We start from the raw sequence: 13,466 nt of genomic DNA, 5'->3' as shown, positions 1-13,466 counted from the left end.
TGGCTTAGCTCAAGGGGAGAGTGAGATGTGACTGCTGTCACATTTCAACGCCTCTCTGGGCCTCATCATTTAAAGGTGCTCACATTCCTCAGGTAAAATTTTTTTTGTTTCTCCACTCTATCCTTCTTCTTTGTTTAATTTGTCTCCATAAGATATATGGCCAGATGATATTTTATCTGTTTGTTTACATAGAATGTAAGCTTCGTGAGGACAGGAATTGCTTTGCTGGTTTTAACTCCTGCTGTATTCCAGACCTAGAACAGTGCCTAGCATTTGCTAGATGCTTGATAAATATTTATTGCATGAATGAGTGAATGAACAAACTTCATTCTCTCCCTTTGATTCAATCAAAAGTCTTTATGTTTGGCTTTGGAATCCAGAAGCACCTCCCCTTCTCCAGCGGCTTTCTTAGTAGTTTGCCTCTACCCTCCATTGTTCCTTCACATTGTTTGGGCTCAGAAATTGATACCCAAAAATATGGCATTTTGACATCTTGGATTGAAGAAGAAGCCTCATGGTCCATCTGACCCCCTTACCCCCACTCCATCCCCTGTGTCTCATCCTCTGTCTCTCCCACAGCACACAATGAAGTTGTTCTCTGAAGTCCCCTCATCTGCCAAAGATGAAATTAATTACCTTGGTCCCTCCTCTGAGTTTTCATTAACTGAACTTGTACCACAGGAAGAAAAATTGAAGTCTGTGAGAAAAGGAAAGAACTTTTATCTGAGGAATGCATGTCCTTTTAAATTATCAGGCCCAGAGAGGCACTAAAATGAGACCACAATCACATCCTACTCTGCCCTTACAGCTATGTATTCATCTCTTCAAACTGCTTGCTATTGCCACAAGTAGCTATAAATTACCCTAATAATGTTGCACCAGACGCTGGAACCCGTACCCTGTAGCTTAGCAATGTACAGCCAGTCACTAATCAATGTTATTTCTGTAAACCAGTGAGAATTCCTGACAGACAACTCAGTATGAGTTAACTCTCTGTCTCCTTTTTTGCCTTTAAAAATCTGCTTGTAATAGAGGCCAACAGAGCTCATATCCAAGGTTACATGGGTCTGGTCTTCTGGGCAGCTGTCCTCACTTTGGCCCAAGTAAACTCTTTCAATCATATTTTGTGCTTCAGCCTCTTCCTTTTAGGTCAACATCTGTCAACAAACTCGGACATGCTTTTTGTCACAAACCATTGTCTGCTCTGCAGGTCTGGCACACTTTGTCCCAAGCCACTGTATGTCCTTCAAGCTCATGGAATTTCCCCCCAAAATTATTTACTACCTCTCTAAAATTGTAACAGACAGAATGGCCTGGAAAAGGGCAAAAGAATTTTTTCTGTCTCTTTAAAACCTCCCCCACTCCTTTTGGAGAACTAAAATCTGCATTCCTGCCTCATGTCAGTAGTCAGGAGGGGGAGGGGAGTGCCCTTTGTTCTTTATTCCACAGGAGATGGTTCAACAGAATTTTCTGGGTAGTGGTCACCAGATGGTCTTTGCTGGAGATGGGAGATGGGATGGATCAGAATACCCTGAAGCTAAAAACCCTCCCGTTAAAAGCTGTGTATTTCTGCTTACAATTAGGATGATGGCACTTTAAGACAGGAGTCTCCATCCTCCTCATTTGCCAGCAAGTTAATAAATCTCTATTTACTTTTCCTCAACCACTTGTCCTTATTCTTCTGATGTTGCCTCGGGGACAAGTGCCTGGCTTTTGATAACAAAATCACACTTCCCCATCTCCCTTTCTCCTAAGAAGATGGATATATAACCAATCTGTACTCCATCGTGTGGTGAGGTAATCACTCTGTGGTTCCCCCCACAACCTGTGCACACTAATAAATTTGTGTGCCATTTCTCCTATTAATCCGCCTTTTACCAGTGGATTTTTCAGTGAAACTTCAGAGGGCAAAGGGAAAGTTTTCCTTTGGCCCCTACAGTATTTTCTTTCTATGGTCCCTCTGTTTTACCAGAGTGGCAGAGAGCAAGCACGTCCTCCTTTAGTCATTCTTGGAGCAGGATAAAAGACAGGCAGTTATCTGGGCTCACAGTAATTTTGAGAGGGCAATGACTCCCCTGTCTTCTCAGAACTCCTACACGCTTTATAGGTGCCCCTCACATGCTCATGTGCTACCTGGATTTTGGCTCGTCTTCTATTAATCTCCTGAAATAGACCATGAGCACATGCCTCATAGCTCTAAATCCCCAGCTTGGTAATAGGGCCCGGCAAGAGTAGGCTCTCAGCAAGCATTTGCTGAAAAAAAAAAAAAGTGAACCTCTGTTGTTGTCACTGTTTGAACATCTATGAAACTCCACACCACAAGACTGAGAAAAGAAATTTTATCTAAGGAATTCAAGTCCTTTTATGTTACCAGGACCAGAGAGACATTAAAATGAGAGTACAATGTCCTTTGAGGTATGTATTCATCTCTTGAAACTGCTTGCTACTGCCACAAGCAGCTATAAATTAACCTAATAATGTTGCCCTAGACGCTATAACCCATACCCTATAGTTTAACAATGTATGGCCATAGTTAACTAATTAACTAGAAATAACTAATCCATGTTATTTCTGCAAACCAATGAGAATTCCTGACAAACAATTTTGTAACAGCCCACTACCTGTCCCCTTTTTTGGCTTTAAAAACCCACTTGTAACTGCTGCTAATTGGAGTGCATATTCAGGGCAACTTGAATGAATACTCCCAGGTTGTAATCCTTAACCTTGGCCCAAACAAACTCTACTTTTGTTAATTTTCCCTCAGCTTTGAAGGAGCTCAGGAAATTTCACCCCAGAATGTGGACTCCTTGGTATTTTGAATTAAAGGCTCTTAGAAATTAACAGGCCCTTGAAAAGAGGCTTTCCCTCTATCTGCATAAACCAGATGGACCGATCAAAAGAACAACTGACTTCCCTTACCCTTGTGAACTAAAATAAAATTTTAAGGCTCACCACCCACCCTCGCACCTCCACCCACTGGCTGACTGAATGGACCCCCCTGGTGGCCAAAGGAATATCCTAAAACTAAACTGCCTGCCAGGAGGAGGGAGGTCAGATAGGTCCCATCATGCCCTGCCCCCCTTCTTGGGGACATCCTTTGTAACCCATTAACAGGCCTAAGGGTATGCCAGACAAACCTGCAGGTCCTCAAATTACACAACAAATATATGTCTGGGTGGCTTATCCCTGATTAACAGCTTCTTATCTTAAAACATTCCAAGCCTCTAGACAACGCTTCATGTCTTTAACCAATTACAAGTCAAAGAATTTTTAAACCAACCTATAACCTGTAAGGCCCCCCCATGGCCCACCTTTTCAGGCCAAACCAATGTATGCCTCCCATGTATTGATTTATGACTTTACCTGTAACCCCTGTCTCCCTGAAATGTATAAAACTAAAGTAACCCAACCACAGCGAGTCCACTTGCTCAAGACTTCTTGAGCGTGGCTCCAGGTCATGATCCTCAAATTTGGCTCAGAGTGAATCTCTTTAAAATTATTTTACAGAATTTGGTTTTTTTGCCGTTAACAAGATTAACTTGTAAATGATTCTCTTTGGAAATTAAATTAACCTGAGAGACAAGTATTATCTTTAAAATGGTTTGGGCCAGGTCTGGTTGCATTTTTGATCTGCTATCCTGTAATATAGAGATAACAGGGAGGGGACAGGAAGTCAATTGTTCTTTTTGATGGGTCTGTCTGGTTTTATGCAGATAGAAAGGCCCTTCCAATGCCTATTGACCTCTAAGAGCCTTTAATTCAAAATACTCTTTATACCAAGTGTTAGGTTTGTTCCAGGTGGGAACCTGAAAAGTATGTATAGGACCCAATGTGGTTAATGCAAAACTTAGGCTTGTAAAACAATAGATCTAACAGACAGCTGCAGCCAGCATTCCTTCCCCCTCCCTCACTGATAGAGATGAAGGCTATCCCTCCCTAGCTCTCCTGATAAGAATGATGCCAGAGCTGAAGGATGGATGTACTAGGGCAGGAGCCTCAGGAGTTGGTTATTTACAAAAAAATTTATTACCAGCAGCTGTTTTGACCCACTTACCCACCCCCCCAACCCTGAAAAACCCCTCTATAAAACCCAAGGCTCTCCCCTTTTGTCTCGTGGACACTTTTTCACCTCCACCCATCTGCACCCAGATGCTCAAAATAAACAGCATTTTGCTACACATGAGGCTTCCTGTGTCTCTCTCTCGACTCCAGACCTAACACCAAGGAGTCATATTTTGGGGTGAAACTCTCCAAGCTCCCTCACACCTCTTCTATTTAGCTGTTTATCTGTATCCTTTGCAATATCCTTTATCGTAAACTGTAAGTAACATGCTTGTGAGTTCTGTGAGCTGCTCGAGCAAAACGATCGAATCTGAGGAGGGGGTTGTAGGAACCCCAGTTTACAGCTGGTTCTGGAGGCTGGCCTTGAGACTGGCATCTGAGGTGGGCGGCAGCCTTAGAGACTGAGCCCTTGACCTGTGGCATCTGATGCTACCTCCAGAGAGATGGCGTCAGAATTGATTTAAAGGACACCCCTGTTGGTGTCCTTTGGCAAATTGCTTGCTTGGTGTATGGAAGGAATTTCCACAAATCTGAGGTCACAGAGGTGTTGAATGAGAGAATAGGAAAAACATTTTGGGTTTTTTTTTTCTGTATCTCAGAATGTGATTAAAGATTTTGAGACAGGGAGACTCTCCTGAATTACCTGGGTGGGCCTGACATGATTATAAGGGTCTGATAACCTTCAAGTCACATTTGACAGTAGGCAGACTTCCAAATTAATCTGCCTTGGGGAGGTCTTGTGACTCGATGGTGCCATTCTATTTTGGAGTAAAGAATCTTATTTTAAATTCCTCAAATTGTTGATGCCCTGATCAATGTATAACCTGCAGACACCAAATAGGACACTGATTTATTTTAGGAGTAGCTGACGCATGAGGTTCTACTAATTGTCTTGCACGTAGACATTTTTAGCCTGTGTAATGTAATCCGTAGCCAATGATTGTAACTTCTCTATTGTACCCTCCAGTGATAAGAGGACTACTCCAGTATGTGGAGTCCCCCTTCCTTCTTTTAAACTTTCCTGTAAAAACCTTTCACCTTGTAGCAGACGCCTGGGATGTGTCTTCTGGCTTCCAGTAAACCTTTATCAGGCCAAGGGATACAGGCAGCCACTAGAAGCTGAAAGGCAAGGAAATGGATTTTCCCCTCAGAGCCTTTATAAAGAACCAGTCCTGTGGACACTTTGACTATAGCCCTGTGAAACTGATTTCATATTTCTGGCTTCTAGGACTGTAAGAGAATAAATTTTTATTGTTTCAAGCCACTAAATTTGTAGGAATTTGTTATAGCAGCAAAAGGAAACTAATATATTAAATGAATTATTGTTTTGGTCTCTTAGGGCTTATTTATTTATACTTGGGTTTATTTTAAAAAATGTTATGTGACTGGGATCAGAAGTTCTCCCTCTCCCATGGTTCACTGTTTTGATTGTGGGTCTCTTACCTAATGTGCCTTCGGCTAGCTGGTCACATCCTCAGCTCATTGTCTCTGCCAGGCCACGTGAGCAGCCTCCCACTCCGTCCCTTCTTCACCCTGGATCTGGCCCATCCATTGTGCATTTTGTCGAAATGTCAGCCTGAACAAAGAAGCTCAGAAGACAAATATAATTGACTGGGGTGAGCTTTATGAGAGACCAAAGATGCAGCACCTAACCCTTGCAAACACCCAACACTGTGACCAATGCAGAATGCTTCTTGAATCGGTGTTTCCTTGATTTTCCCCTTCAAGGATTTTAAACTACAGTAAGTTAACTCCACCTGATCAGAATCCCCTACTGAGCACTACAGATGGGCATAAAGCAATGGCAACATTTGCTTTCTGGAATATCTTCAACCTCGGCACATGAAACAGAAATGTGCTCGTGGAAAACCTTGTACTTTCCTGGCAATGCGGGGTTGACATGGAGCCTGATGGGGTAAGACTATATAAAGGCAAGAGGCTTGAGACACCTGCAATGATCAGAGTTTGCTAGAAATGGTGTGGTTGGGAAGAGTCAAAAGAACAGCTTGCAGAATCCTATTCCTGTCATTCCTCCCACACTCAGGGGAATCCTTCCTGAGCTGCTATGCCTGCAGAGCTATGCCAATGATGCTAGTCAAGTTCTCCACCAATATTTACAGCAGTTGATTTAACTCTTCCCAAACAGCATCTGTTGTGGCAGGGGCTGGGTTAGAGACTCCAGAAGGTATTGATCGTGAGTTCACAGCTTGCTTGGGCTGTGGAGACAACAGAGAGTAAATGGGAAGGCAAATGCAGTTCCTATGGGAGAGTTCTACCTGCAGGGACAGCCTGGGGCTGAGAGCCTCGGACCTACAGTAGGAAAAAGGCTGGCCTCCAGGAAGGGGAGAAGGGGGAAATGTCCAGAAGGGAAATGAAGGAAGGCATTCCCAACTCCTATTAAACACAACCAGGATTTTGGTTGTTCACAAACTTGCCCCAGCCTCTGCTTCCTTATCTCTTATAGGGACAAAAGTAGGAGCTTTTCGGAAAATAGTTTTGTTTGGGAGGAAAATTTGTTTTAAAAAAAGTTTTAAAAGGCAATAACAAGTGAAGATAGAGGAAACTGGGCTCAAGTCTTCATTCTGAGGGCAATTCTAAAGCTTCCATTTTCATAGAACTGTAACATTTATAAAACATTAATCACAATGAAAAATATCCCTCTGAAATTCTTATAATATTTTTACAACCACTTTAGTTTGGAGAAGGAATCTCAGAGAGATTCCATTCCTTCTCCAAGGTCACACAACTTGAACATTGCAAAGCTGGGATGCGAGCCCAGGTTTGAGTCCAGCCTGGTGCTTTCCCCCTACCCACAGCAACCTGTGGGGCAGTTAATGCACAAAGAACGTTTTGCTTTTGATGCCACATAAACTTAAACTCAATTCCTGATTTCAAATTGAAAGAAGCTCCCAATTTTCAGCTGGCAAATCTGAGGGCCAGAGATGTTTGACGATGCTTTTGGAGGAAGGGACATGATTGGGGCATTTGTACTGAGCTATCAGCCTTGCACAACTGCAGTTTGATTAAGAGCAAGTGGAAGAGAATTCAGAAAGCATACAAATTCAGGAAACACACGATTTTCCTTTGCCTTTCCTCCTGTTACCGTGTAACACCTGCTGTGTTCCCACCTAACCAAATGTTCCCCTTGTGTCCCAGTTATCTTCCCCTCTCATCTGCTCAAGAGCATTGCCCGAGCAATTCTTTGTCCTTTATCAATTCCTTCTATTTGATAATTCCTGTCAATATACATCCGTGATGTAATTTCTGCCTTGTTAAACAAAGCAAAATATCTTCTCTCGATTCCATTTCTGTGTTCCTAGTTATGATAAGATTCCTTCAAACAGTTGTCTATCCTTGCTATCTCTAATTTTCCCCATCTCTTTCTCTCTTAGATCTACTCTAAAAAAGCTTTTCCCTTATTTCTCTTTTAAAACTACCCTCATTGAAAACACCAGTTCCTCCACATTGCTAAATGTAATGTTATGGACAATTCTCAGTCAGTTCTTCTCATTTCCACTTCCTGGAAATGTTGAAGTGGCCCAGGACTCAAATCTCAGACAGCATGCAAGGCCTCTTACCTGATGGGAGATTTTAGCCAGTCACGATGCCTGCTGCATGCTGGCAACAGCTGCATGCTGTTCCCTGGAAAGTGAGAGGAAAAGGAATTATTGAGAATATATGGGGTTAGGTCCAGGTGACTCTCTAACAAGCCCTGGGGTGAGAAGGAAAGCAAGCTGTTACCTGGACCACCACAATGAAAACAGTAACCACACCATCCCACAGCCCTCAAAGCTCTAGAAAATGTTCTCTCTTCTATGTGTACAAAAGATACAAAGACTTAGAAACACAAAGCAATTATCGGCATCACACAAAGAGTGAGGAACTCTAATGGGAACACAATGTAGTCTTGAAGCTTCCTTCTAATAGCTGTGTCTGTCAGTCATCTCATCTGCAGCAAATATCTCAGAGCCACAGGCCTCACCCCTGCTTAGCCTACCTATCCAGAACAGCTGAAATTACTCAACAGGGCACGATCAGAGGAAAGGGCATCATTAAAAAATTTAACTCTTTTCGACAAGAAAAACAAAATCTCTATAAAGTGACAAAACATTAGCTAGTCTAATTTTTAAAAAAGATTTTTAAAATATATAAATTAGTAACTTAAAGTAGCAAATATCCCCAAAACAGAAGGTATTAATTATCAGGGACTGCTTTGAACAACACAAGGCAATGATTAGGACAATCTGAATGGCTATTCCTAAAAGATTATAAATTATCTAAGTGGACCAAAGGAGAAATTTCTAAGTCTAAAAACCAATAACTATGAGGAAATTAAGAAAGTTATCTTCAAGCCCTCAAGGAATAGATGTTTAGTATATGTAATTACATGACATCATTATTTATTATTACTATTTATATATTGTATATTATTCTCATATATATCGATAATATATTATTCTCAAATTATGAATTGTATGCAAAGCATAGAGCAATCCCCAGTTCATTTCATGAAGGACACTGATAAAGTGTGACAAAGGCAAAAGATAAAAAGAAAACTCTAGTTCAGTGGCTCGGAGACCAGCGACAAGGGTAGGTGGAGCGGTTCAATTTCCCCTCCCTTGCATCTTGGACTGCTGGTGGGCTCCTGGGCAGTTGGAGAGACCTGTCAACATCAGCCCAGTATGGCCACCACCAGTGAGCCTTTTGGGGGCAGGGCACCTCCTGGCCCACAGACCTGAGCTGATCGGCAGGCACCATATTGCTTCGTTCTCCCCTTCCCCTCCCCTACCCGTAGCCACCAAGAGAGACCATTTAGTCACCACCCGGAGGCACCTGCAGGGATTGGAACCTTTCCTTTTGGGGCCCTACAGTGGACTGAGGGGTACTCAGACTGTGAGCTCCCTACCCACCAGCCCTCCCAGGCGCTGCTTACCTGGACGGTAAGAGAGCAGGGCAAATCTGGAGGCCAAGACACATCCATCCAGCTTGAGCAACCCGTGGGTAACTTGAGACCAGCACTCCTCCCACTGGCAGGGTCAGGGATTGATCTCCAAGGCCTGCAGACCAGAACCCGCCGCACTGCCGTGGGGCACAGAAGGGATATTTGTGAACGAGCCTACGGAGGTGTGTGCCTTCAAGGGCAAATCAGCTGCTTGAGGGACAACCCTCCTCCCACGGGAGGGCCTGCATCACAGCTAGGGGAGATCCACTGGTTTGAGGTCCTGTTGGCCTGCGGAGGCCCAGGAGAAACAGTGGAACAGGGGAAGGTGGAAGGGAGTGAGGCCTGCTCCAGACTTCAGGTCTCAGCAGGCCCACGCCCACACGCAGACTTTTCAGCTGAGTGGGGCATTTCAGCCCCTCCCTGGCAGCTTTACCCAGAAGCAGAGAACACACCTTTGACCCCTGCTGACAGCATTTGTGGAGTTCGAGGGCAGGCTAACTCAACCCAGCTCCACCCAGCCTCATTCCCCAACCTGCCCCCACTGAGGTGGAGAATAAGGACACACCTGGAAGTCCCAGGGCCCCACCCACCACCAGAGGCACAAGAATGCCTCTCCAGAGGAACAAGAGCTGGTTACAGGACCCAAAAACAACACTGAAGCTTGCTCCTCCCAGCAAGCACCACCTACTGACAGGGAGGTCACTCTGCACACGCTTTTACGGCATCTACTGACTCATCATAAAGGGTGTGGTTGAATCTCACCCACAAACACCACCTACTGGCTCAGAGACTAAACAGGGCATGTCATTATCCAAACGAAAATCTAAAGGTAAGAAGCAACAGCTGATCCAGATGGGAAGGAATCTGCAAAAGCACTCTGGAAGTATGAAGAATCAAATGGAAAGCATATCCCCAAAGGGGAACACCAGCTCTCTAGTAATGGATGTCAACCAAATTGAAAATGACAGAAGAAGAATTTCAAACATGGATTATAAGAAAACTCAATGATATGTAAGAAACAAGGGAATAACCAACAGAAAGAAACTACAAAAAAAATCCAGGACTTGAAAGAAAAATTCACTAAAGACATTGAAATATTAAAGAAAAATCAAACAGAACTTCTGGAAATGAAGAATTTATTCAAGGAATTACAAAACATAGTGGAAAGCCTCAAGAACAGAGTAGATGAAACAGAAGAAAGAATCTCAGGGATTGAAGATAACACCTTTTAATTAAATAAGTCAGTCACAGAGATAGAGCTGAGAAATAAGAGAAAAGAGCAAAGCCTAAAAGAAATGTGGGATTATGTGAAGAGGCCTAACGTGAGGATCATAGGCATCTGGCTGGGCATAGTGGCTCACATTTGTAATCTTAGCACTCTGAGAGACCAAGGCGGGAGGATTGCTTGAGCTCAGGAGTTCAAGACCAACCTGAGCAAGAGTGAGACCTCATCTCTACTAAAAATAGAAAGAAATTAGCTGGACAACTAAAAATAGAAAAAATTAGTCAGACATCGTGGTGTGTGCCTGTAGTCCCAGCTACTCAGGAGGCTGAGGCAGGGGATCACTTGAGCCCAGGAGTTTGAGGGTTGCTGTGAGCTAGGCTGATACCACAGCACTCTAGCCTGGGCAACAGAGCAAGACTCTGTCTCCGAAAAAAAAACAAAACAAAAATCTGTGGGACGCAACTAAAGTAGTTCTGAGAGGAAAATTTATATCCATAATTGCCTACATCCAAAAGACAGAAAGATCACAAATAAATAATCTAATGAATCATCTCAAAGAATCGGAAAAGGATAGGCAAGCCAACCCCAAACCCAGCAGAAGAAAAGAAATAACAAAAATCAGAGCACAACCAAATGAAATTGATAATAATAAAACTATATGGAAGATTAATAAAACAAAAAGTTGGTTCTTTGAAAAAATAAAATTGACGTGCCTCTGACTAGATTAACAAGAAGCAGAAAAGAAAGAAGTCTAATAAGCTCCATCAGGAATGAAAAAGGAGAAATTACAATTGATGCCACAGAAATACAAAATATCATGTATGAATACTATAAAAACCTCTATGAACATAAACTGGAAAATATGGAGAAAATGAATAAATTCTTAGAAACACACAGCCTTCCTAGGCTCAATCAGGAAGAAATAGAATTCCTGAACAGACCAATATCGAGTTCCAAAATTAAAACAGCAATAAAAAACCTTCCTAAAAAGAAAAGTCCCAGACCAGATGTTTTCACACTCGAATTTTACCAGACTTACAAAGAAGAACTGGCGCCTATCCTGCAGAAATTATTCCACAATGTCGAGAAGGAAGGAATCCTCCCCAACATATTTTATGAAGCCAACATCACCCTGATACCAAAACCAGGAAAGGACTCAACAAGAAAAGAAAACTATAGACTAATATCCCTTATGAATATAGATGCAAAAATTCTCAAGAAAATCCTAGCAAACGAATTCAGGTGGTTATCAAAAAAATAATCCATCACAACCAAGTGGGCTTAATCCCAGAGATACAGAGATGGTTCAACACACACAAATCTATAAATGTAATTCACCACATAAATAGAAGCAAAAACAAATACCATATGATCCTCTCAATAGATACAGAAAAAGCATTCAACAAAATTCAACACCCTTTTATGATAAGAACGCATAACACAATAGGCATAGACGGGGTTTACCTAAAAATGATACAAGCCATATATAACAAACCCACAGCCAACATCATACTGAATGGGGAAAAATTGAAAGCATTTCCACTTAGAACAGGAAAGGTTGTCCTCTCTCACCACTTCTATTCAACATAGTGCTGGAAGTCCTAGCCAGAGCAATCAGACAGGAGAAGCAAATCAAGGGCATCCACATGGGGGAAGAAGAGGTCAAACTATCACTCTTTGCTGACAATATGATCTTATATCTAGAAAACCCCAAAGATTCTGCCACGAGCCTACTGGAATTGATATATAAATGTAGCAAAGTCACAGGTTACAAAATCAATGTACAGAAATCAGTAGCATTCCTATAGGCCAACAACAGTCAAACTGAGAACCAGATCAAAGACCCAATAACTTTCACAACAGCAACAAAGAAAGTAAAATACCTAGGAATACATTTAACTAAGGAGTAAAAGACTTCTACAGGGAGAACTATGAAACACTGAGGAAGGAAATAGCAGCGGATGTAAACAGGCGGAAAACCATACCATGCTCATGGGTCAGAAAAATCAACATTTTAAAAATGTCTATAGTACCCAAAGTGATCTACAGATTCAATGCAATCCCTATTTAAATACCAACATCATTTTTCACAGATATAGAAAAAATAATTCTATGCTTCATATGGAACCAGGGAAGACCTGGTATAGCAAAAGCAATCTTAAGGAAAAAGAACAAATTGGGAGGCATTAATTTACCAGACTTCAAGCTATACAACAAGGATATGGTAACTAAAATAGCATGGTACTGGCACAAGAACAGGGACATAGACCAATGGAACAGAACTGAGAACCCAAATATAAAGCCATCCTCATATAGCTATCTAATCTTTGACAAAGCAGACAAAAACATACACTGGAGAAAAGAATTCTTATTCAATAAATGGTGCTGGGAAAACTGGATAGCCACACATAGAAAACTGAAACAGAATCCACACCTTTCACCTCTCACAAAAATCAATTCATAATGGATAACAGATTTAAACCTAAGGTGTGAAATTATAAGAATTCTAGAAGAAAATGTTGGAAAAACTCTTATAGACATTGGCCTAGGCGAAGAATTTATGAATAAAACCCCAAAGACAATCACAGCAACAACAAAAATAAATAAATGAGACATTATCAAATTAAAAAGCTTCTGCATAGCCAAGGAAACTATCATGAGAGCAAATAACCTATAGAATGGGAGAAAATGTTCACATGTTACACATCCAATAAAGGGCTGATAACTAGAATCTATATAGAACTCAGGAAAATCAGCAAGAAAAAAACAACCCTACCAAAAAGTGGGCAAAGGACATGAATAGAAACTTTTCAAAAGTAGATAGACTAATGGCTAATAAACATCTGAAAAAATGCTCAGCATCTCTAATCATCAGGGAAATGCAAATCAAAACCACAATGAGATGTCACTTATCTCCAGTGAGAATGGCCTTTATCAAAAAGTCCCAAAACAATAAATGATGGCGTGGATGCAGAGAGATAGGAACACTCATATACTGCTGGTGGGACTGCAAACTAGTACAACCTCTGTGGGAAGTAATATGGAGATACCTGAAAGATCTACAAGTAGAACTACCATTTGACCCATCAATCCCATTATTGGGCATCTACCCAAAAGAACAAATGACACTCCATAAAAAAGACACCTGCACCCGAATGTTTATAGCAGCACAATTCACAATTGCAAAGATGTGGAAACAACCCAAGACCCCATCAATACATGAGTTGATTAATAAAA

At 41.8% G+C, this 13,466-nt stretch overlaps 1 protein-coding gene across 1 annotated transcript in view; it reads right to left on the bottom strand.

Moving 5' to 3' along the window:
- Window positions 1-6,262: 6,262 nt before the first annotated feature.
- Window positions 6,263-13,466, bottom strand: part of OVCH2 (ovochymase 2) — a 29,276-nt gene continuing 22,072 nt past the window's right edge. Inside the window, exons 15-16 of the mRNA XM_012654199.1 lie at window positions 7,641-7,704; window positions 6,263-6,278 (exon numbers count right to left, since the gene is read on the bottom strand). Of these exons, the coding sequence (XP_012509653.1) occupies window positions 6,263-6,278; window positions 7,641-7,704 (80 nt within the window). The remainder of the gene's footprint in view (window positions 6,279-7,640; window positions 7,705-13,466) is intronic.

The sequence above is a fragment of the Propithecus coquereli genome, unplaced genomic scaffold (assembly GCF_000956105.1).
Source record: "Propithecus coquereli isolate 6110/MARCELLA unplaced genomic scaffold, Pcoq_1.0 Scaffold44, whole genome shotgun sequence".
Taxonomy (NCBI): Eukaryota; Metazoa; Chordata; class Mammalia; order Primates; family Indriidae; genus Propithecus; species Propithecus coquereli.
Note: the sequence above shows the minus strand (reverse complement) of the source record. Positions and strands in the feature narration are given on the sequence as shown.